The sequence below is a fragment of the Nerophis ophidion genome, linkage group LG01 (genome assembly GCF_033978795.1).
Source record: "Nerophis ophidion isolate RoL-2023_Sa linkage group LG01, RoL_Noph_v1.0, whole genome shotgun sequence".
In the NCBI taxonomy this organism is placed as follows: domain Eukaryota; kingdom Metazoa; phylum Chordata; class Actinopteri; order Syngnathiformes; family Syngnathidae; genus Nerophis; species Nerophis ophidion.
The window spans coordinates 74160503-74186364 of NC_084611.1; the positions used below are offsets into that span (position 1 = coordinate 74160503).

Consider the following 25862-nt stretch of genomic DNA (forward strand, 5'->3'; position numbering starts at 1 on the left):
AATAAAAAAACTAATACTTGAACATTGATTTAAATTGTCAGGAAACAAGAGGAAGGAATTTAAAAGGTAAAAAGGTATATGTGTTCAAAAATCCTAAAATCATTTTTAAGGTTGTATTTTTTCTCTAAAATTGTCTTTCTGAAAGTTATAAGAAGCAAAGTAAAAAATTAAATGAATTTATTTAAACAAGTGAAGACAAAGTCTTTAAAACATTTTCTTGGATTTTCAAATTCTATTTGAGTTTTGTCTCTCTTAGAATTAAGAATATCGAGCAAAGCGAGACCAGCTTGCTAGTAAACAAATACAATTTAAAAAATAGAGGCAGCTCACTGCTAAGTGCTGCTAGTTGAGCTATTTTTAGAACAGGCCAGCGGGCAACTCATCTGGTCCTCACGGGCACCGCGTTGGTGACCCCTGTTATACAGTATATAATAATGTATTTGTTGCATGGTCACATAATATAGCAATAATTAAGTTTATGCAGTTTCATGCGGTACATTTTTTTTTATGTCAAAGTGGGAAAAACAAATATATTTAGTAAGAAAGATTCAGTACTTAATTGTCACACGTTATGTGTAAAATGGGGTAGGATTAAAAAAGCTGTTTCTTCCTACTCCTTTTTGAGACGTGCTGTAATGAAACAACTGGAAATATATGAGGCATTAAATTGTAACTGTATTGTATGCATGTTCAAAATAAACTGAAACTAACTAAGTTCAGGCTTTCGCGGGCCACATGAAATGATGTAGAGGACCAGATCTGGCCGACAAATATGCATTAATACCATAAATAACGGCATCTACTATCAACCTGTGTATAATACATATGTATTTATATATTTTATTTACTCTTTGTATCATTATTCATTTGAAAGAAATGTCTTTTTTCAAACACATGATACTCTGCAAATAAGTGAATAAATACAGGTGGCTTTTTTAAATAATATATATTACTATTTAAACACCTACTACTGACTGTTTTGCTTTACAGAAAAGCCTACCACCTCAGCTCAGTGGCCTTGGGGTTAGATTGTCCTCCTGAGGTTGTGAGTTCAAACCCTGGGCAAGGTCATACCAAAGACGACAACAAATGAAACCCATTGCCTCCCTGCTTGGCACTCAGTATCAAGGGTTGGAATTGGGGGTTAAATCACCAAAATGATTCCCAAGCGCGGCCACCGCTGCTGCTCACTGCTCCCCTCACCTCCCAGGGAGTGGAACAACGGAATGGGTCAAATGCCGAGGACAAATTTCTCCACACTTAGTGTGTGTGTGACAATCGTTGGGACTTTAACTTTAACTTCTGGTAGGTTCAATAATGCCATCATGCCAATGTGTACTGTATACTGCAGTGCTTCTCAAATGGGGGTATGCGTACCCCTGGGGGTACTTGAAGGTATGCAAAGGGGTACGTGAGATTTTTTTTAAATATTCTAAAAATAGCAACAATTCAAAAATCCTTTAGAAATATATGTATTGAATAATATTTCAATAAAATATGAATAAGTTCATAAACTGTGAAAAGAAAGGCAACAATGCAATATTCAGTGTTGACAGCTAGATTTTTTTGTGGACATGTTCCATAAATATTGTGAAGAAATGTTTAGAATTAAGTTCATGAATCCAGATGGATCTCTATTACAATCCCCAAAGAGGGCACTTTAAGTTGATGATTACTTCTATGAGTAGACATCTTTATTTATAATTGAATCACTTTTTTTATTTTTCAACTATTTTTTTTGCACTGTCAGAAACTGATGACATAGTGCTATATTTTACTTCTTTATCTCTTTTTTTCAAACAAAATTGCTTTGCTCTGATTAGGGGGTACTTGAATTAAAAAAAATGTTCACTGGGGGTACCTCACTAAAAAAAGGTTGAGAACCACAGGTATACTGCCTGTGTTGTCCACAGGAACATTGCCCAGCAGGTGCAACTCACACAATGTCCCAGATGATACAGGTTCCGTCGGTGCTGGAGGTGATACACTCCTTGTCGTCGCTCTTGATTTGGACACACGTGACGGCGCTTTTGTGCTCCGTCAAGAACGCCAAGCGCTTGTGGCCGTGCTTCAGCAGCTCCCAAACACACACCTGCATGGCAACAAACAGTTCCACGCTGTAAAATATATCGCATTTCGGTTCGGTCGATACTGCTTATCCTGTTCGGGTAATGGAAGGGGGCGGAGCCTATTCCAGTCAATCACTGGGTGGTTGTGAAGAGAGCACTGATCAGATGTACGGATGTTAGCAGGGGATAAGCGAAGGGATCAAAGTGAGGAGTTGTTCTCTCTTTGTTTTTCCGTTCTGTTAATTCTTATATTCAATCTTTGAATTACTCTATTTTACGTCCCTTGTGTGTTCTGTGAACATTGTTAGTGACTTAGGTGCTAATTTATCCGTAACTCGGGTATAAATTCCGACGTAAACTAAAGCTTATATACTGTTGTCGGACTTTTCAGGAATGTGCGATTCGTTGCGAAAGCACTAATTCACACAAATACATCCAATTCCTGCACATTTATGCGGCCTTGCATCTTTGTCCAATGCCTGAAAATTTCCCGCACTTTTTGGCCAAACTAATTTGTCTCTGATAAACTCTGTCCAATCAAAACGTACGTTTGTTTCCAATGTGGACAAAGCAGGAACGACCAACATGTAACAATATATGAACCATTTTTTGCTCAAATGACACAATTGTCGTCCTTCTGCGTAGCTCAGGCCTACTTCCTGTTCCTGTCTACAGCGCTAAACCTTCTGGGTAATGTAAACATTCACTGCCTACTTGACATGTATTTCTATATCTATTGAAGCTTTAGTTATCCAGTTAAGAACAGATTTTTTTTGTAATGCAGACCTGGCAAAGAGGCAGCATTTACATGTAAGAGATGTTGAAGTGTGATGATAATCCCTAATTTTCTCTCAGGTACCAACAAAAATGAGTGCTATGGGTCGCTCTCAAAAGTTCACAAATGTTTTTAATGTGTGGTGGGAGTAAATGTGTTTGAGCATAAATTAATGTTTAAGATGGACAAACACAAACATACATGGGGGATATCTGTAACATATGGACAACAGAGTAGACAGCAGACAATAAGGAAGGTGGTGTTTCTTTCTATAATCATAATTAATTATTACTGTTAATTATAATATATTAAAACAGTACAGTAATTTGACAGTAAACTGCGTTTGTGCTTTACTGCCATCCAGCGTCGAAACGAGTAAACCATCAATACAGTATGTTTTTTTGAGGTTACTGTAAGTTTACAAGGAAAACTGAAAACACTGATAACAAATCCATAAAATCAGATGTTAATTCAATTATATTAAAAAAAAAACGATCAGAATGTCAGGACTAGGACTATGGAGCGGTTTGTTTTCCCATGATGCAATGCGACTGGACTGGACAAGGCGTGGAGGTAAAGGCATGATTTAATTAATCTCTAAAAAGTAACAAACAAAAGGCGCACACAAGGCGGATAACAAACTTGGCTAAGAAACCAAAAACTAGCATAAAGGCAGAACTATGGACATAAAAACGAAAACACCTACTGTGATGTGAAAAAATGAACATGGAACAATGTCAGGGGTATCAAGAGTGATCATAAGTATATAATGGGTGATGTCGCTAGGTCGCCTACCTGGCAACTACAGGTTTAAATTATAGTGACATGATCAACAACGGGTGCGTGAGTTCAAACAAATGAGGCAGGTGAAACTAATGGTTGTCATGGAAACTAGAAAAAAACCAGAATGCGCAAAAACAGGAACTGATGGAGTCAAAAACAAACAGAACATAACTAAACAAAACATGATCAATCAAAAAGACATGACACAAAATGTCTAAAAAAAAAAAAGCAGCTGTGAATTTAGACATTTTTAGGCCGCGACAATCACAAAGCCAGCAAAATTGTGGAGGGAATAAATTGTATGGACCAGGGTACCTGCATGTTTCAATACAATACTGTGTACTGTATACATATATTTTTGTAGCACTTCCAGGTTGGCATTACCTAAATAGAAGACTCACCTGTCCTTCTTGCCCCCCACTGACAATCTTCTGACAGTCCCTGGACCCCTTCATGGCGGTCACACCGTTTCTGTGCGCATTGTGAATGATGAGCAAGAGGCGGCCACTTTGCGGAGTGAACACACGAATCTTTCCATCGCTCCATCCTAGTAAAAAAAGAAACCCAGCGGTTAATCAGTTGTTCATAACAAAGCACACCCATGTTTTTACTGACAACATCTAAACAGCGTTGTTCCAGTATGACCTACCACTAACGATGCTGTGTCCGTCAACCATCAAGTGCACAGCGTTACACGTCATGCAGGGTTCAGGGATTCTCAGCAGCTCTTTGGGCTTGTCTATGTGCCATACCCGGATGTCCTCCTCAGAGCCGGTGACAAACAACATAGATGACCCACTAATGCATACAAAAACCCAAAACCAAAAAATATTACAAATACATATATGTATATAAATATATATAAATAAAACAGGCAGAAATGAACACTTGAAAGTTAAAAACAAGAACATGATATACCTTTGATATGTGTAAAACAAAATAGTATAAATTACTGAATGGTGTATGCCATATTTAATTTTTTTTAGAAATATTTTCAATTAAAGCTAAAAGTCGTTACTCTTATGAGGTAGTACAAGGGACATATTAAAAAAGTAGAAAGACAAAAAAAGGAATCCATATATTGTCTTTGTCTTTTGGAATGAATATATATACATACATATATATATATATATATATATATATATATATATATATATATATATATATATATATATATATATATATATATATACATATCTATATATATATATATATATATATATATATATATATATATATATATATATATATATATATATATATATATACACACACACACACACACACATTTTATCTTTCTTATTTTTGTAATATGTCCCTTGCATTACGGCATAGGAGTAATGAATTTTAGCTTAGCTTAAAACTAAATATGGCATACACTATTCAGTAATTTATATTATTTTACACACACACACACACACACACACACACACACACACACACACACACACACACACACACACACAATGTATATGTATATATATATATATATATATATATATATATATATATATACATATATATATGTATATATATATATATGTATATATATATATATATATATATATATATGTATATAAATGTATAGTAATTTGTTTAGTTTACTTCTGCAACAATAAAACAACAGTAAAGAGATTAATTAATGTTCTATATTGAACAAAAATATAAACGCAACACTTGTGTTTTTGCGCCCATGTTTCATAAGTTGAACTCAAAGATCTAAAGCTTTTACTATTTACACTAAATACCTATTACTCTAAATTATTGTTCACAAATCTGTCTAAATCTGTGTTAGTGAGCACTTCTTCTTGGGCATGATAATCCATCCTACCTCACAGGTGTGGCATATAAATCTGCTGATTAAACAGCAGGATTATTGCACAGGTGTGCCTTAGGCTGCCCACAATAAAAGGTCACTCTGACATGTCCAATTTTGCTTTTTTGGGGGTCTGGAGGGGTCAGAAAAGCAGTCAGTATCTGGTGTGACCATCATTTGCCTCATGCCGTGCAACACATTTCCTTCGCATAGAGTTGATCAGGTTGTTGATTGTGGTGTGGAATGTTGGTCCAATCCTCCTCAATGGCTGTGCCAAGTTGCTGGATATTGGCAGGAACTGGAACACGCTGTCGTATACACCGATCCACAACATCCAAAACATGCTCAATGGGTGACATGTCCGAGGAGTATGCTGGCCATGCAAGAACTGGGATGTTTTCAGCTTTCATTGAATTGTGTACAGATCCTTGCAACATGGCCTGTGCATTGACATGATGCAACATGAGGTGACGGTACCACAATGTGTCAGGTTCTTGTCACGGTATCTCTGTGCTTTCAAAATATCATCAATAAAATGCACTTGCGTTGGTTGTCCATAACACTCCTGCTCATACCCAAACCCCGCGCCCACCATGGGCCACTCGATTCACAACGTTGAGATCAGCAAACCGCTCTCCCACACAACGCCACACATGCTGTCCGCCATCTGCCCTCAACAATGAAAACCAGGATTCATCCGTGAAGAGACCACCTCTCCAAGATGCTAGAGGCCATCGAATGTGAGCATTTGCCCACTCAAGTCAGTTACGATGACAAACTGCCGTCAGGTCGAGACCCCGATGAGGACGACAAGCAAGCAGATGAGCTTCCCTGAGACGGTTTCTCACAGTTTGTGCAGAAATGATTTAGTTATGCAAACCAATTGTTGCAGCAGCTGTCCGGGTGGCTGGTCTCAGACAATCATGGAGGTGAACCTGCTGGATGTGGAGATTCTGGGCTGGTGTGGTTACACCTGGTCTGCAGTTGGAGCCCAGTTGGATGTTCAGCCAAATTCTCTGAAACGCCTTTGGAGATGCTTAATGGTGAACATTCAATTCACAGGCAACAGCTCTGGTGGACAACCCTTAAAACTTGCAACATCTGTGGCACTGTGCTGTGTGATAAAACTGCACATTTAAGAGTGGCCTAATATTGTTGGCAGCATCTAAGGCACACCTGTGCAATAATCATGCTGTTTTATCAGCATCTTGGTATTCTTGGCAAAAAAATATTTGCTCACTAACACAAATTTAGACAGATTAGTGAACAATATTGGCGAAGAAAAGTATTTTGTGTATATAGTAAATGTGTTAGATCTTTGAGTTCCATCCATCCATCCATCCATCTATCAATGGATGGATGGAAGTTATGCAGCTCAGCTCATATAAATGCAATAAAAATGTTATTTATTAATTCCTATCACAATTACTAATGTGTAATAGTATACTGCTGAATTGTTATTTAATGTTTTGCTTTGTCAAATTTATGGGAGGGTTTTCTTCCATTTTATCATAGTTTTTGCTTTTTTCTTGGTTCAGGTTTAGTCTAATATTTATTCTTCAGCATTTTTGAGTTTTTATTATTATTTTATGCTTTTGCATTATGTCCTTGAGTGCTGAAGAAAAATGTAATAAATGCAAATCATCATTATAATAATTATTTAAGATTGAATGCTAATTTATTTACACTGATTGTAGCTGAGATAGGCACCAGCGCCCCCCACGACCCCAAAGGGAAAAAGCGGTAGCAAATTGATGGATAGATGATTTACAAATAAGGTATCCTATTATTGCTTGATACTGAAGTCTACTAATGATTCAGTGTAACATTAATGACGTGCCTATTTCCCCCTCTAGTGGGTGAAGTAGATACTAAACACACACTTATTGTACTGGATCCAGAAGAGATTGGAGAAAGCATAGTGGGATAGCAATGAAAACAATATTACTGTAATTTTGACAAAACCTTGGATAAATGCTATTTTCTTGTGACATTTGTGTCATCTCCCAGCCCAAATTGTCCCGCCTGCCACTCACAAAGCGATGGAGAGGTCTTTGACAGGTCCATGATGGCTAGTGGAGATGAGCTCAGCTGAGAAGGTCTCATAATTGATGCAGTAGATCTGGGAAGCATCTGTGCCGACAAAGAAGTGCAGGCCGTCGTCTTTGAGAGCGATCGAGGTCACCCCGTTGCTCAGCTGGATGTGTCTAATGTGGACGAATAAACGGTGAACACATACTTTAGAAAACATACTGTTGAGCTCTTGAGCCGAACAGAGAATCCTTTAAACAATAATTATCAAAATGTGAGGCGAATAACTGGGGAGTATGCTTTATCAGTATCACGCATTATTAACATGCTTCAAGCCTTGCTTTGTATAGCCGTGCACTGTAAATGTGCTCATTCTATTTTTACTTCCTCATTTTTTTATTTTTTTTTCAATCAGCACAAATTGTGATTTTTTTTTTTGTAGGTTGTTTTATATTTTGTGCAACTGAGTTAATACATTTTTATTAATTCACGGTTGCGTGTGTGACCCCAGGCACCATATTATTTACAACATGCTTATTGTTGCCTTTTACCATTAAAAAAAAAAAAAACAGCACAAACTGTTGCGTTATTTTTTGTTTTGTAGGTTAGTGTTTTATATATTGTTCTCCTGAGTTAATGTTGCTGATCAATTTGAATGTATTATTTATTCAGTTTATTTCATTTAATTTTTCAGTATCAAATGGCTCAACTTTTTTAAAAACATGTTTATATTCAAAGTAGGAATTATTTATTTATTTATTTATTTTTTGGCAAATTGATGCACTAACTCTTTTCTGTTACAGGCTAAGAAACAATGCTAATGTAGTTATTATTTTCTGTAAATTGACCTACATTTATCTCTATTTTCGTTTTCCTAAATGTTAATAATGATACAACTTGAAGCAGATGTATACTTATATTATAGACCAGTGATTCTTAACCAGGGTTCGATCGAACCCTAGGGGTTCGGTGAGTCGGCCTCAGGGGTTCGGCGAAGGTCAAGACACACCCGACTCATCGTGTAAATACAAACTTCTCCCTATCGGCGTATTACGGATACGGCAACAGCTGACTGATTTGCAGGTGTGTAATTTGTTGTGAGTTTATGCACTGTGTTGGTTTTATTATTTGAACAAGGTGATGTTCATGCACGGTTCATTTTGTGCACCAGTAAAAAAAAAAACATGGTAACACTTTAGTATGGGGAACATATTCAACATTAATATAGGTGCTTACTAACATGCAAATTAGTAACATATTGGCTCTTAACTAATCATTAAGTTCTTATGAATGCCTTATTCGGCATGGACCTATTAAAAAGCCGAACCCTCTAACCCTGACCCTAACCCTAACCAAATAACTCTAAATTAAATCTTTATCACTTAGAATATGTTCCCCTAGTGTCCAAATAACTCTAAATTAAGTCTTTTTTACTTAGAACAGTGGTTCTGAAATGGGGGTACTTGAAGGAATGCCAAGGGATATGTGAGATTTGAAAAAAAATATTCTAAAAATAGCAACAATTAAAAAATCCTTTATAAATATATTTATTGAAAAATACTTCAACAAAATATGAATGTAAGTTCATAAACTGTGAAAAAAAATACAACAATGCAATATTCAGTGTTGACAGCTAGATTTTTTGTGGACATGTTCCATAAATATTGATGTTAAAGATTAATTTTTTGGTGAAGAAATGTTTAGAATTAAGTCCATGAATCCAGATGGATCTCTATTACAATCCCCAAAGAGGGCACTTTAAGTTGATGATTACTTCTATGTGTCGAAATCTTTATTTATAATTGAATCACTTGTTTATTTTTCAAAAACTTTTAGTTATTTTTATATCTTTTTTTCCAAATAGTTCAAGAAAGACCACTACAAATGAGCAATATTTTGCACTGTTATACAATTTAATGAATCAGAAACTGATGACATAGTGCTGTTGTTTTACTTCTTTATCTGTTTTTTTTTTCAACCAAAAATGCTTTGCTCTGATTACAGGGTACTTGAATTGAAAGAATTTTCACAGGGGGTACATCACTGAAAAAAGGTTGACAACCACTGACATAGAATATGTTCCCCATTCTAAAGTGTTACCAAAAACATTGAACTTTGTCTTGAATTTGAAAAAAAAAAAAACATTTTATTTTACACTAAAGAAGGGTTCGGTGATTGCACATATGAAACTGGTGGGGTTTGGTACCTCCCACAAGGTTAAGAACTACTGTTATAGACAAATGATACTATCTATAGTTGTGGCAGCGAGTGGGGAAGCGCAATTTTTTTTTTTCCTGGTGACGCATTACAGAAAATCATTGAAAAGCACTGCTTTAAAGGTTCTTAATATTGGTTTGAAAAATAACTATGATGAGGGCATACATACGTGCATTGGCATTGCAAGCAAAAAGATGTATGATTTGTGAGGCGAAAAACAACTTGTCATCAACTCACTTGATAGCTTTGAAGTTAGAAGCGGAACACAGCGTCAAGTTGCCAAATCCAGAACCGACAACCAGCTCACCTGTACATGTTACTTTCAGGACATTGGCGCCCTACGTATTAAAGACATAGGGACAAACATCAAACTTTATCCTTTAGCTATTGACGGGCCTGGCTCCTGGCATAAGCACTTTAGAAAGGCTCTGACCACGTTCAAGTCTGTTTAGATGTGCATTGTTTATATTCTCAATAACTACTGACATCTATAATGGCTGCCAATGTCATACAATTTTACTTTAACTTTGATTCAAATGACTAATACGGTAGATCTGACCTACCAGACTGTGTTTTGTTTTAACTGGGCCGTAGTTGCTCAGATATCGGGTCTTGGTCTGTATTTTCAAGATGTCGCCACTGGTTGTCCCGCAGAATATAAACTCATCATCGGCTGAAAACTACAGGGAGGAAAAGAAGGAAAGTCAATTGCTGTGCATTAAATGAACTAATAACTGCTATTGAGAGAACAATGTCACATTACAGCCATATACTGTAAATACTTCTAGATGTATGTCTGCATATGTATGTGTGGATAACATAAACAAACTTGTATCTGTCCTATCTTGAATGAATTTACTGTCGCTGTGGCATAAGTGTGGTCCGAATTAGGTACTTTTATAAGCACAGACCAAATTCTCTCGGTACTACGGGGTATGGAATCACGTAAAATCACAACACTTGGCGGGCAAACAAGCACTCAGAGCGTACATAGTCGGACTGCTTCTCTGTAATGTTAGAATTTGACATGCCAACAAAGGAAATATGCCTGATAGAAAGCACTTGAACGTACAGTAAGCCTGCTCTTTTTAAAATGCTGTCATGATCTGTTTTGTTATAGTCTGTAAGTTTTGGATTCCCTTAGTTCCTGTTTGTGCACCTCTGGGTTTAATTAATTTGGCTCACCTGCCTCTGGTTAGTGGTCGGCACGCTAAGCTGCTGTCAACCACTAATCAGAGAGCTTTTTATTCACCTTGCTCGCCACACTCAGTCTGGCTTCCTTGTTTGCTGAAGGCAACAGTCACGTGGGTATTCTTGTTTTCTAGCTCTTGATTTCTATGCTAAGTGGTAGCCTTAGCTTCCAGTGCGATCGGCACATTGTTGCTTCGGCTTGTTTTTCGTTTTTTTTGGTACTTCCTTGAGTTTTCAAGAATAAATCATGTTTCTACATGCACACTGTCTGGAGTGGTCAGTTTGCAGTTAGACAAATTATAATTGTTTATTTCAAAACAATGTCGGAACGCCTGCAATTGCATGCTTCTGGGCACAGGTGTCCAACACGGCCTTGTTGTTTAGTTGTCCATAGGTTTTCCATACACTACTGCCATCTAATGTCTTGGAATTGCAAATGCATGCAAAGTCTACTATACAGGTAAATTAGAATATCATGCAAAAGTTTGTTTGTACCAGCAATTAAGAGTTACAAGGTGAAACTAATATATGACATAGGCTCATAAAATGCAACTAAAGAATTTCAAGACTGCTTTTGATATCATTTTCATGATAATGACTTACAGCTAATGAAAACTTCGAATTGAACATTTCAGAAAATTTAGGGTTTTTAAAAACTGTCAACTGTGTTCATTAAAATCGTAACAAATACAAACTTGACATATATATATATATATATATATATATATATATATATATATATATATATATATATATATATATATATACATATATATATATATATATATATATATATATATATATATAAAAGTAGAAAATGGATGGATGGATATATATATTACTTTGTACGTATTTGTTGTATCACATATTACCTTCACATTTGAAGTTGTATTGCTGAAATTAAAGGATTTTTACAGAATATTCTTTTTTTTTTTTTCACCTACAGTATATATGGTAATACTTGCAAATGACACTCAGAAATTTTATTAATCGAGATATAACAACTGGACAAGAGACAGTTATCATTATCGGACCTCTTTTATAAATTAACCTTTATTTACACAAAAGTAGTGAAAATTGATACTATTGAGTTCTGGAATCAACTCAAATGTGAAACGTCCCAATCTCTAGGCGTTATATATACAAAACGGGCGAACAGAGATTTGATTTGGCTTGGTTGGCTATCTTTATTTTTACAATTTAGATGCACTACAGGATCACAATATTGCCTATTCATATTGAATTTATATAACCTATTCTATTTAAATGATTATGTACATACTATTCTTGTTGTGATGCCCATTGGGCTAAATCTTAGGAACTCGGGTACTAAATTCTGTGCCATCTCATGTGTCTCATCTGTGCTGGTATAACAATGAAACGTTTCTTGAATTGAATTGAATGAGTGAACCTCAATGCATTTGACAGTCCTCTTCAGTTTGCGCAGCTGACAGTCTGAAGGTCTGATCTTGTTTGCCCCGTCCAGCTCCCATATCTGCAATGTTGCCCTGCACGTACAGAACAAGAGCAGAACTACAAATATTATAGCCCAGTTAGCTGCTGTACGCATGTAAACAGAAGGAAGCCCAACATCTTCAGGTCTTTTTTAAAAAACATTTTATTGATTGGTTCACTTTCAAAAATGCTTATCCTGTTAACAGTCGCTGGTGAGCTAGAGCTTCGTGCGGTTCACTTCCATTACTAGTCAGTGTTGCCAGATGGGAAATACATGTTCGTACTAAATGCTTAAAATATTCTATTTTGACGAAAATTATGGCACATACGCGATTTAGCGTTGCTCAGGACCATCTTCTTTCGTTAAACATTACCACATATCCTGTAGAGTACAGGGCAGCACGGTGGAAGAGGGGTTAGTGCATCTGCCTCTCAATACGAAGGTCCTGGGTTCGATCCTGCGCTCGGATCTTTCTTTCTGGAGTTTGCATGTTCTACCATGAATTGATTAAGGTGGACCCGATTGTAGCTGAGATAGGCGCCAGAGCCCCCCGCAAGCCCAAAAGGGAATAAGCGGTAGAAAATGGATGGACCCCGACTTAAACAAGTTGAAAAACTTATTCGGGTGTTACTGTTTAGTGGTCAATTATACGGAATATAGCTGAGATAGGCGCCAGCGCCCCCCGCGACCCCGAAAGGGAATAAGCGGTAGAAAATGGATGGATGGATATACAGAATATGTACTGAACTGTGCAATCTACTAATAAAAGAATCAATCAATCCCCGTGACTGCATGGGTTCCCTCCGGGTACCCCGGCTTCCTCCCACCTCCAAAAAACATGCACCTGAGGGTAGGCTGATTGCCAACACTAAATTGGACCTAGTGTGTGAATGTGAGTGTGAATGTTGTCTTTTCTTTTTGGTCCTGCGATGAGGGGGTGTCTTGTGCAGGGTGTACACCGCCTTCCGCCCGATTGTAGCTGAGATAGGCTCCAGCATCCCCCACTACCCCAAAGGGAATAAGCAGTTAAAAACGGATGGATGGATGGATATATAGCACAGCTTTTAATGTAATTTCGCCTTTATTTAAATAAACTACCACACTGTTGGAAAAAAAACCTGTCAACTCTCCTGTTTCCCCTGTATTTTGCCCTTATTTCCAAGCAGCTTTTACCATATGTTCATCTTCCAAGAAAAACAATCATATTAACAATCGAACATTATGCCTATGAATACATTCATACGGGTCATTGTAGTCAGAGCAGACTTAGATTGGTCAGATCAAGTCTGAGTGCTTGGTGTCAAAACCCACACTATTTAACCTCCAACCCTAACAGGAGTCAGGAATGCCCTTCCATCTATTTTCTACCGCTTGTCCCTTTCGGGGTCGTGGGGGGTGCTGGAGCCTATCTCAGCTGCATTGGGGCGGAAAGCGGGGTACAACCTGGACAAGTCACCACCTCATCGCAGGGCCAACACAGATAGACAGACAACATTCACGCTCACATTCACACACTAGGGCCAATTTAGTGTTGCCAATCCACCTATCCCCAGGTGCATTTCTTTGGAGGTAGGAAGAAGCCGGAGTACCCGGAGGGAACCCACACAGTCATGGGGAGAACATGCAAACTCCACACAGGAATGGTTTTGCTCTACTGTGGTGCAAAACAGCTGTTAATATGCAAAGGAGTGACAACTTTGTCAACACAATAGCAGTCATTAGAATAGAAAGCCCTTATTAGCGTTGTGGTATTGTGTGCTTTAACGACCATTCTTATCAACCATTGTGGGGGATTTAGAAATGTTGATCGAACAGAGGGTGGAACTATTGGAGAAATACCAATTACGTTAATATGTCTGTCGATGCTGCATGTGAAGAAACAATCATACATGTCTATAGTTTAGAGCAGGGCTATTAAACTGGCAGCCCAGGAATAAAACCATATCAACCCTTGAGTTCAGTTCAAAAGTTGGGAGAAAAACATTTTTTGCAGGAACTTCCTCAAAAGAGTAGAGTGCTCCTGTTGGATCGAGGAACTTGGACCACTGTAGACACATTGGGAGATCCTTGCATTGACATTTCAACCTTGCGAGCCAACATAGAACACGGTGGGCCACACTTGTGATGAACCTAATTGAGGTGTTCCTCAAGGCTTTAAAACCACTCTTTTTGGGCAGTTACAGTTGTTTTTGTAATTTATGTAATGTGACTACGGTGTAGCAGTACTTTGTTTACGTCAGACGCAGTCAGTAGTCATTTGCTTGACGTTTTTAGTTATACGAGTGGTGTTCCTCAAGGTTCCATTTTAGGTCCTCTCTTTAACATAATATAGGACAATGGTTTTCAACCTTTTTTCAGTGATGTAACCCCTGTGAACATTTTTTTAATTCAAGTACCCCCTAATCAAAACAAAGCAGTTTTGGTTGAAAAAAAGAGATAAAGAAGTAAAATACAGCACTATGTCATCAGTTTCTGATTTATTAAATTGTATAACAGAGCAAAATATTGCTAATTTGTAGTGGTCTTTCTTGATCTATTTGGAAAAAAAGATCTAAAAATAACTAAAAACTTCTTGAAAAATGAACAAGTGATTCAATTATAAATAAAGATTTCCACACATAGAAGTAATCATCAACTTAAAGTGCCCTCTTTGGGATTGTAATAGAGATTCATCTGGATTCATGAACTTAATTCTAAACATTTCTTCACAAAAAAAGAAATCTTTAACATCAATATTTATGGAACATGTCCACAAAAAAATCTAGCTGTCAACACGGAATATTGCATTGTTGTATTTTTTCACAGTTTATGAACTTACATTCATATTTTGTTGAAGTTTTATTTAATAAATATATTTATAAAGGATTGTTGCTATTTTTAGAATATTTTTTAAAAATCTCACGTACCCCTTGGCATACCTTCAAGTACCCCCAGGGGTATACGTACCCCCATTTGAGAACCACTGATTCAGGGTATTCAGCTGGTGGCCCGTGAGTTTAGGTAAACAAAAATTGTGAGGGACTCAAATTTTTGTAGCAGATTCTTAAATATTCTAGTGTGCTGTCAGAGAGATGATCTTTAACTAGCTTTTTTGCAGAAAGTCTTTAAAAACAGCAGAGGTCTCCTGCTAAATAAATACACTAAAATCAAATGTCAACTGTAGAGTACGCTGGTTATCCGGAATTTATCAAATAAGACTAAGAGTGAAAGGAAAGTCTGGCCCCCTTAACTTTCTGTAGATGTGGCCACCAAAACAATTTAAATATCCCTGGTTTAAAATCTCCAATTAGCCTAACATGTAGAAACCCAGAACTGGGCAGCGAAGCCGGCATGCATTCCAAACTGTGAGATTTCATTATCTTACAACAAAAAAGGTTCGCTTACCTGCCAGCAGAAACGAACATGTTGTCGTTTGTGTTGGAGAACTTGACGGTGAGGCGGTGACATAAACTGAGCGGTAAAGCTGGGGCTGAACAAATGGCCTGCTTGGATTCGATGCTCCATAGGAGTATCCTAAAAATATACAACAATACATCTTTTGTCATTCCAGGTAATATGGAATATTTGATTGTTTTCTATTTTTTAATATTTTGAATTGTTTTTACACTTGTATGAACATTTAAGCATTTTACATAAATGTTCCCTAAAATACTGTTTCTTAACCATAGAGCTAGGGCCCAGTGTTGGGACGCGAGCGCCACCAAAAGAGGCCGCCACAAAAAATATATGTTTCTCAGCTGTGGTCCTGATTGGCCGCAGGGCATACTTGCCAACCCTCCCGGATTTTCCGAGAGACTCCCGAAGTTCAGCGCGTCTCCCGAAAATCTCCCGAAATACAAGCGGAGCTGGAGGCCACGCCCTGACTCAATGTTGTGACCCTCTTAAACAGGACAATACTGCCATCTACTGTACATAGAATAGAATGTAAATATATTCTACATTTGCTCTGAAGCCCACAGTAAAAAGACGGGACTTCATCACGTCGCCTGGTTATTGACTCCAACCCAATATATTACACCGTCGACGGGCAAAATGAAGAAATACGCTTGCAAGTTCCAGAACGAATGGAAACAAGAATTTCAGTTTATCCAGGAGAGTTCGGAGAGTTCGAAGGAGAAGGGGTATGTTGCCTGTAAATTTTGTAGAACAGACTTCGGCGTTTCAGAATTGGAAATAGAATAAACAGAAGGTACACGAACCAAATACTATTAGGTCTGTGTACCTTCCGTCCATTTTATTACCAATTCTGAAACGCAAATCCAAAAACAAAGATAGGGATATTTTCCGATTTTTATTATATATGGCAGTTTTGAAAACAAATAAAAAAGGGTTGATTTCCATTCAAATATTGCTATAAAATTGGATTCCGTGCTGTTTTCCTTTCATGGTTTTTAATTTTTCCAGATAACATTTTTTATCGTGGCGCAGTGGGAGAGTGACCGTGCGCAACCCGAGGGGCCCTGGTTCAAATCCCACTTAGTACCAACCTCGTCACGTCCGTTGTGTCCTGAGCAAGACACTTCACCCTTGCTCCTGATGGGTGCTGGTTGGCGCCTTGCATGGCAGCTCCCTCCGTCAGTGTGTGAATGTGTGTGTGAATGGGTAAATGTGGAAGTAGTGTCAGAGCGCTTTGAGTACCTTGAAGGTAGAAAAGCGCTATATAAGTACAACCCATTTATCATTTATTTTATCATTTAAATGTTCAAAATGCAAAAATGCATGTTTATCTGTCTAATGACAAATTGAACCGGAAGCAGTACTTTAGCTTTTCCTTTACTTTTAGCATGTTATTAGCATAACCTTTGTTCAGCAGGAGTATATTGTCATTTTTTTGTCATTTCATTAAATAGTTGTCCAACTTTTATTTCACAAATGAAAGTAGGAAAAATGGCCAGAAATGTGTTTTTTAATTTGCATTTATGAATTGGAAATAGAACAAACGGAAGGTACACAGACCTAAAATACTGCTTCCGGTTCAATTTAATTGCAATATTTTAATGAAAATCAACCCTTTTTTGTATGTTTTCAAATTTGCCGTATATAACAAAAATCCAAAAACAGCCCTACTTTTGTTTTTTGATTTGTGTTTCAGAATTGGAAATAGAATGAACGGAAAGTACACGGACCCTATCAACCGCAAAGTGTAAGTGTAAAAAAACAACAACAACAATATGATTTACACATTTTCAGAATGTGCTTGTTCTATTTTTAAACAAAGAAAACCATCAGAAGTTGTCTTTATTTTTAAGTTATCGTGTCGTGATTGTACCAGTTTTACTAGTCTAACACCAGTTCAACCATGTATACCTGCCATCATCCTGACCCCCAAGGGAAACCAGGAATTTGTCGGTGGGAGAAAAAGCCAACGCTTCTACTTTTCCCTCGTGGATTTGAAAGCGGGTGTAGATGGATCGTGCCGTATAATCCCAGACCAGTATCTCAGCCTAGACAGAGACACACATCTCTAAATGTCTTCCTCTTTACAACTGATCAAATATAGACATATGCAGGAAACATCAGAGTACCTCAAAGCCTTGGCAATTGATCTCTCCTGAAGCAATATATGTTCCACTTTTGGACATGGAGACACAGGATACCTCGCCCGTGTGGCCATGCAGGAAGCTCTTCAAGTCATCTTTGATTCTTCTCAAAACGATGGTACAACCCAGAGGATAGATGATGTGCTCTCTGTCCGGATGAAGCCTCATGCCGAAGCGCACTTGTCCTAAAGGCACACGGGAAATTACAACATCTCGACCTAGTGTGTAATGTATAACAATACCCCCTGTTCTTGTTCTGTTTGCAGACTATTTTGACATATCTCAGATTTGAGGATATATTACAAACCCCGTTTCCATATGAGTTGGGAAATTGTGTTAGATGTAAATATAAACTGAATACAATGATTTGCAAATCCTTTTCAACCCATATTCAGTTGAATGCACTACAAAGACAAGATATTTGATGTTCAAAATCATAAACTTTATTTTTTATTTTTTTGCAAATAATAATTAACTTTGAATTTCATGGCTGCAACATGTGCCAAAGTAGTGGGGAAAGGGCATGTTCAACACTGTGTTACATCACATTTTCTTTTAACAACACTCAATAAACGTTTGGGAACTGAGGAAACTAATTGTTGAAGCTTTGAAAGTGGAATTATTTTCCTATTCTTGTTTTATCTAGAGCTTTAGTCGTTCAACAGTCCGGGGTCTCCGCTGTCGTATTTTACGCTTCATAATGCGCCACACATTTTCGATGGGAGACAGGTCTGGACTGCAGGCGGCCCAGGAAAGTACCCGTACTCTTTTTTTTTACGAAGCCACGCTGTTGTAATACTTGTCTTGCTGAAATAAGCAGGGGCGTCCATGAAAACGTTGCTTGGATGACAACATATGTTGCTCCAAAGCCTGTATGGACCTTTCAGCATTAATGGTGCCTTCACAGATGTGTAAGTTACCCATGCCTTGGGCACTAAAAACCCCCATACCATCACAGATGCTGGCTTTTGAACTTTGCGCCTATAACAATCCGAATGGTTATTTTCCTCTTTGTTCTGGAGAACACCACGTCCCCTGTTTCCAAATATAATTTGAAATGTGGACTTGTCAGACTACAGAACACCTTTCCGCTTTGCATCAGTCCATTTTAGGTGAGGTCGGGCCCAGCCAAGCCGGCAGCGTTTCAGGATATTGTTGATATGTGGGTTTGGCTTTGCATAGTAGAGTTTTAACTTGCACTTACAGATGTAGCAACCAACTGTAGTTACTGACAGTGGTTTTATGAAGTGTTCCTGAGCCCATGTGGTGGTATCCTTTACACACTGATGTCGGTTTTTGATGCAGTACTGCCTGAGGGATCAAAAGTACTAATATCATCGCTTACGTGCAGTGATTTCTCCAGATTCTCTGAACTTTTTGATGATTTTACGGACCGTAGATGGTGAAATCCCTAAATTCCTTGCAATAGCTCATTGAGAAATGTTGTTCTAAAACTGTTCGACAATTTGCTTACAAAGTGGTGACCCTCGCCCCATCCTTGTTTGTGAATTACTTAGCATTTCATGGAAGCTGCTTTTATACCCAATCATGGCATCCAACTGTTCCCAATTAGCCTGCACACCTGTGGGAAGTTCCATATAAGTGTTTGATGAGCATTCCTCAACTTTATCAGTATTTATTGCCACCTTTCCCAACTTCTTTGTCACGTGTTGCTGGCATCAAATTCTAAAGTTTATGATTATTTGCACAAAAAAAATGTTTATCAGTTTGAACATCAAATATGTTGTATTTGTAGCATATTCAACTGAATATGGGTTGAAAATGATTTGCAAATCATTGTATTCCGTTTATATTTACATCTAACACAATTTCCCGACTCATATGGGAACGGGGTTTGTACATAATTGTTGTGGGTTACTTGTTTGGGGGGAGAAAAAAAACATTTGACATGTTTTTAACTGTATTTCTGGACTGTACATTTCAAAAATGTAGAGAGAAGGGAATTATAATTTAAGAGGAGAACTACTTTTTAAGATCCAATATTGTAGAACAACGCAGAAACGAATGAGTATAACAATAGCAGGGGTTAAAATATGGAACTGTTTAAAGGATGAAATAAAACACAACACCGACATAAACCAGTTTAAAAAGCTTTTTAAATCATTTATCCTTAGTAAATATAAGAAAGAAGAGAAAACATTGTTTTAGAAAGACAATAATATATCATATGTATATAAATACAATTTATGACTTCATAATTATACATATAGGTTATATTAAAATGTATATATTACCACTTTATATGGAATTTAAATAAATTGTGTATATATAATATATATATATATATATATATATATATGTGTACAAATGTATATGTTTGATTTAAATGTTAAACTGTGTATATGAGACGTGTGCTACATATATGTTGCTTATATATATATATTGTTAAAAAAAAAAAAAAAAAGTAATATAAGTGAAGCATGTTTTAGATTTTATATATTTTGAACCTTGTTCTTGTTGTGATGGGGTAGGTTAATATAAGCGTTGCTTCAACCTACACCTTTTCGGCTCAATCATTGCTCAAATGAGTGTTTTTTTTTTGTTTTGTTTTTTGTTGTTGTTGTTCTTTGTTTTATGTGAAGATTGCCGAAATAAATAAATAATTAAAATAAAATAAAAACATAAAAAAATAAAAAAATCAAAGAAACAAAATTTAAAAAAGACAGCGCCCCTGGCATAAACACTTGACTTACACAGTTTACATTTTACTAAATAGTCATGTTTGTAGCCTTGCAGAGTTCGATTTCATTAGCAACTTGGAAAATCAAACCCTCGTAATGTTTACGATCAAAATGGGGCCACAAACAAAAAATGTGCAGAACTTACCGTTAAACCCCGAAACAGCCGCAAGTTCAAGCGGTGGCACATTTTTTGGTTCAAGATCCATGTTGTTTTACAAGTCACTGGAGAATTGCTCTGGGTTTTCAATGAAAAAAAAATAAAAAGTGTCATTACGTGAGGTAAGAAATAATTACTGTGCTGGCCCAATTATCCAGAGCCCTACTAAAATGTAATAGACTCCTCTACAAAGTTTGGAAGAGTTAACTGAACAGACTTTATGTAAAACAATACTATATTAATACATATATATCCATCCATCCATCTTCTACCGCTCATCCAAGGTCAGGTCGCGGGGGCAGCAGCCTAAGCAGAGAAGCCCACACTTCCCTCTCCCCAGCCACTTTGTCCAGCTCCTCCCGGGGGATCCCGAGGCGTTCCCAGGCCAGCCGGGAGACATAGTCTTCCCAACGTCTCCTGGGTCTTCCCCGTGGCCGTGCCCGAAACACGTCCTCGGGTGGCATCCTGACCAGATGCCCGAACCACCTCATCTGGCTTCTCTCGATGTGGAGGAGCAGCGGCTTTACTTTGAGATCCTCCCGAATGACAGAGCTTCTCACCCTATCTCTAAGGGAGAGCCTCGCCACCCTGCGGAGGAAGCTAATTTTGGCCGCTTGTACATATATATATGTATATATGTATATATATATATATATATATATATATATATATATATATATATATATATATATATATATATATATATATATATATATATATATATATATATAGTCGAGGTTTCTGTGGTTTATCCGTTATACAGTGCTCAATACCGGGGAATATACATTAGGTCAGGAGAGGCTATTTCATCCCTACAAGCCTGTTTCACAGGTTTCACGGCCTGTTTCTTCAGGGGATCCCCTGAAGAGCAGAGAAACCTGCGAAAAAGGGCGTGTGGGGATGAAATAGCCTCTGTGTTTTTTCATGAACAACTAACTAATATACAGTATACATATATATATATATATATATATATATATATATATATATATATATGTATATATATATATATATATATATATATATGTATGTATATATATATATATATATATATATATATATATATATATATATATATATATATATATATATGTATATATATATATATATATACACAGTAATCTTACCTCTAATATAGGAAGTATACGTGTGCCTTTTTTTCTTCGTCCTTTTTCCTGCTGTTACGCTTAAAAAAAAAAATAGCAGAGGGCAACAAAAACAAAGAGATCGATTTCAGGCATTTTAAAGTTACATTATAGAACCCTGATCTTTTTTGGTACCTGCATGAATGCATTGTCTAGCTGGCACTAAGGGGATCATTGTTTACTTATCACAACTCATAACAAATACACTACTGGTTTATTATGTCAGACATTAAAATCTTAAATAGTCCACATATCCAACAGCTAAATGTTATCTATGAACTTTTATGAACTGTCACAGCTTTTAAATTTCAAATATCATCCCATCCATTATTTCAGCTTGCTGGGGTCAATGTTTATATCAAACCCGACAGCTTATGAAGATTTTTTAAATCCAGTACGCTGTCCAGAAAAAGAAAAAAAAAAGGTCAAGATATGTTTACAATAAAAACAACACACAAAAAAACGGCAGCTCAGTCGCCAAAATGATACTGTAAAAATAAAAAATAATAACGATTTCTATTTATAGTAACGACTAAATTTAATGGTAAAAACAAACAAATTGGCAGCTCATTGGCTAGAATAATTACTTAAAAATAACACTGGTACCCATCCATCCATCCATTTTTTACCGCTTGTCCCTTGCGTGGTCGTGGGTGGTGCTGCAGCCTATCTCCGCTGCATTCGGGCGGAAGGCGGGTTACACCCTGGGCAAGTCGCCACCTCATCGCAGGGCCAACACAGATAGACGGACAACATTTACACTCACACTTTACCATGAATTGATTAATGTGGACCCCGACTTAAACAATTTGAAAAACTTATTCGGGTGTTACTATTTAGTGGTCAGTTGTACGGAATATGTACTGAACTGTGCAATCTACTAATAAAATGTTCAATCAATCAGTTGTACGGAATATGTACTGAACTGTGCAATCTACTAATAAAATGTTCAATCAATCAATCAATCGATCAATCGATCAATCAATCAATCAATCAATCAATCAATCACATTCACACACTAGGGCCAATTTAGTGTTGCCAATCAACCTATCCCCAAGTGCATATTTTTGGAGGTGGGAGGAAGCCGGAGTACCCGGAGGGAACCCACGCAGTCACGGGGAGAACATGCAAACTCCACACAGAAAGATCTGGAGCCCAGGATCAAACCCAGGACCTTCGTAGTGTGAGGCACCTGCACTAACCCCTGTTGCTGCCCTAACACTGGTACCATAGTCATACTCGCCAACCTTGAGACCTCCGAATTCGGGAGATGGGAGGGGGATGGGTTTGGGGGGTCCGGGGTTTGGTGGTAGCAGGGGTGTATATTGTAGCGTCCCGGAAGAGTTAGTGCTGCAAGGGTTCTGGGTATTTGGTCTGTTGCGTTTAGGTTGTGTTACGGTGCGGATGTTCTCCCGAAATGTGTTTGTCATTCTTGTTTGGTGTGGGTTCACAGTGTGGTGCATATTTGTAACAGTGTTAAAGTTGTTTATACGGCCACTCTCAGTGTAACCTGTATGGCTGTTGACCAGGTATGCGTTGCATTCACTTATGTGTGTGTAAAAGCTGCATATATTATGTGAGTGGGCCGGCACACTGTTTGTATGGAGGAAAATGCGGACGTGACTACAGGTTGTAGAGGACGCTAAAGGCAGTGCCTTTAAGGCACGCCCCCAATATTGTTGTCCGGGTGGAAATCGGGAGAAATCCGAGAGAATGGTTGCCCCCGGGAAGGGCACTGAAATTTGGGAGTCTCCCAGGAAAATCGGGAGGGTTGGCAAGTACGACCATATTAGCATTTACAATAATGCACTGTAATAACAAATGCAGATTTGTAAAGAAACAAAAAACTCCAGGATTTTACTGTGAAAATTAAGTATATATTTTTTTCCACCTGCAGTAATTCGGTGTGAAAAAAAAAAAATATGCGGTAAAATTCTGGCAACTGAGCCGATATATCTTGCTTGATGGTTTTTTTTACCGTAAAATCTACAGATTTCTTTGTACAGTGTACACACCAACCATGTTGTACTAGTTTAAATTCTCGTCAAAGGCCTACTGAAACCCACTACTACCGACCACGCAGTCTGATAGTTTATATATCAATGATGAAATCTTAACATTGCAACACATGCCAATACGGCCGGTTTAGTTTACTAAATTGCAATTTTAAATTTCCCGCGAGGTATCTTGTTGAAAACATCGAAGAATGATGATGCTTATGTTGACGCGTGCTTGTGACGTTATTGGTTGGAGCAGACATTCAGCCCAGCACCACACACAGCTAAAAGTCGTCTCTTTTCATCGCATAATTACACAGTATTTTGGACATCAATTTGTTCGATTAATAATGGAGACGTCAAATAAGAATGCTGTTGGTGGAAAGCGGTGGATTGCAGCTGCCTTTAGCAACCGAAACACAGCCAGTATTTCTTTGTTTGTTGTGAAGTTTTAACACGGATCGGTCAAGCGAACATGTTTCTCTACGTCAACCAGCAAGTTTTTGGATGGGAAAATTGTGATATTAAGTCAGCTCTTACCGGAGACTTGAGTGGAATATTCGACTTCCTCCTCCAGTTCAAAAAGGCAGCTGTGATCTTGGCTCCTCGGCTTTTCTCAGAGACACTGGCTTTCACCGCAGCCATCCGACTTTCAGGTATGACTTTATAATCTCACTAAAACACTATTGACACAATAAGCAGATAAGGGATTTTCCAGAATTAGCCTAGTAAATGTGTCTAATTACATCTGAAACGCTCCCACTGCAGCCGCCTGGAGCCGTCGCCTTTTCCTTTTTTTTGTGCTTCACTCTAACTTTCCGTATCCACGAATATTTCATCCCCCTTCAAATAATGGGGAAATCGTCGCTTTCTCAGTCCGAATAGCTCTTGCTGTTGGAGGCTATGATTATAAACAATGTGAGGATGTGAGGAGCCCTACAACCCGTGACGTCACGCGCACATCGTCTGCTACTTCCGGTAAAGGTAAGGCTTTTTTATTAGCGGCTAAAAGTTGCAAACTTTATCGTCGATGTTCTCTACTAAATTCTTTCAGCAAAAATAGGGCAATATCGCAAAATGATCAATTATGACACATAGAATGGACCTGCTATCCCTGTTTAAATATGAAAATCTAATTTCAGTAGGCCTTTAAAAACACAATCAGCCTTTTTCACACTATATAAATTATAAAATCATAACAAATCCCAAATAAGCAAGATTTGCAAATATTAGCCCATAATTCTTCTTTATGTCTCACATACCGACCATGGTGCTGGGTGAAAAGTGAGTTATATTCCTGTTAGGTAGAAGGCACCCAGGTATTTCACTACTACTTACACGTGTTTTTGTAGTTAGTACGTTAGCTCCGTGTGACGTCACTAAGATGCGCAATGGCAATTACGTGGTTTGTATTAACTGATTGTAATGACAAGTATTCATGCAACTAGACGGTGTTTGTCCTTTGAAGTCAGCCGTGTTCACCGCTAATGATGACAAACATACATAAGGAAACAGTAATAATGCACATATACTACCACAAAGACGACATACTAATGAATACTTCTTTGAAAGTGTCATTAATGAACTTACCGTTACAGCCAGAAACTATTGGTTTATTGATGAACGTGAGATAAGCTACTAAATATTGAAGTCTTAGCAAACAGCCTTGATAGTTGTATCGAGCTCCCGCTAACAGACGTTACCTAGCAACGGACGAGCGAACACCCTCTGCTTCAACATGGTTTTTTTTTTGCCAAAAAAAGATTCAAAATTAGTTTTTTGTTCCTGTGTCACTTTCTGTTTTAGTTTTATAGACTGACACATTTACGTGTTCATTTCATGATTTAACATGTAGGTTTGATAAAAGCACAACTTCCGTGGGCACTCTTTCACAATAAAAGCATCAAGTGTGAAAATAACTATGCCCTCAAGATATTATTGAAAGAAACCCTACTTTTAAGGAAAACAAAACGGAAACAATCC

General features: G+C 37.5%; 1 protein-coding gene across 1 annotated transcript in view; it reads right to left on the reverse strand.

Annotated features, from left to right (window-relative positions):
* cfap52 (cilia and flagella associated protein 52) overlaps nt 1-18061 on the reverse strand; it is a 42598-nt gene extending 24537 nt beyond the window's left edge. The window contains exons 1-10 of the mRNA XM_061911026.1: nt 17864-18061; nt 17646-17782; nt 15723-15851; nt 12294-12390; nt 10255-10371; nt 9929-10029; nt 7480-7650; nt 4277-4425; nt 4029-4174; nt 1941-2092 (exon numbers count right to left, since the gene is read on the reverse strand). Coding sequence (XP_061767010.1) covers nt 1941-2092; nt 4029-4174; nt 4277-4425; nt 7480-7650; nt 9929-10029; nt 10255-10371; nt 12294-12390; nt 15723-15851; nt 17646-17782; nt 17864-18046 — 1382 coding nt within the window. The 5' untranslated portion in view covers nt 18047-18061. The remainder of the gene's footprint in view (nt 1-1940; nt 2093-4028; nt 4175-4276; nt 4426-7479; nt 7651-9928; nt 10030-10254; nt 10372-12293; nt 12391-15722; nt 15852-17645; nt 17783-17863) is intronic.
* Between the last annotated feature and the right edge of the window lie 7801 nt (nt 18062-25862).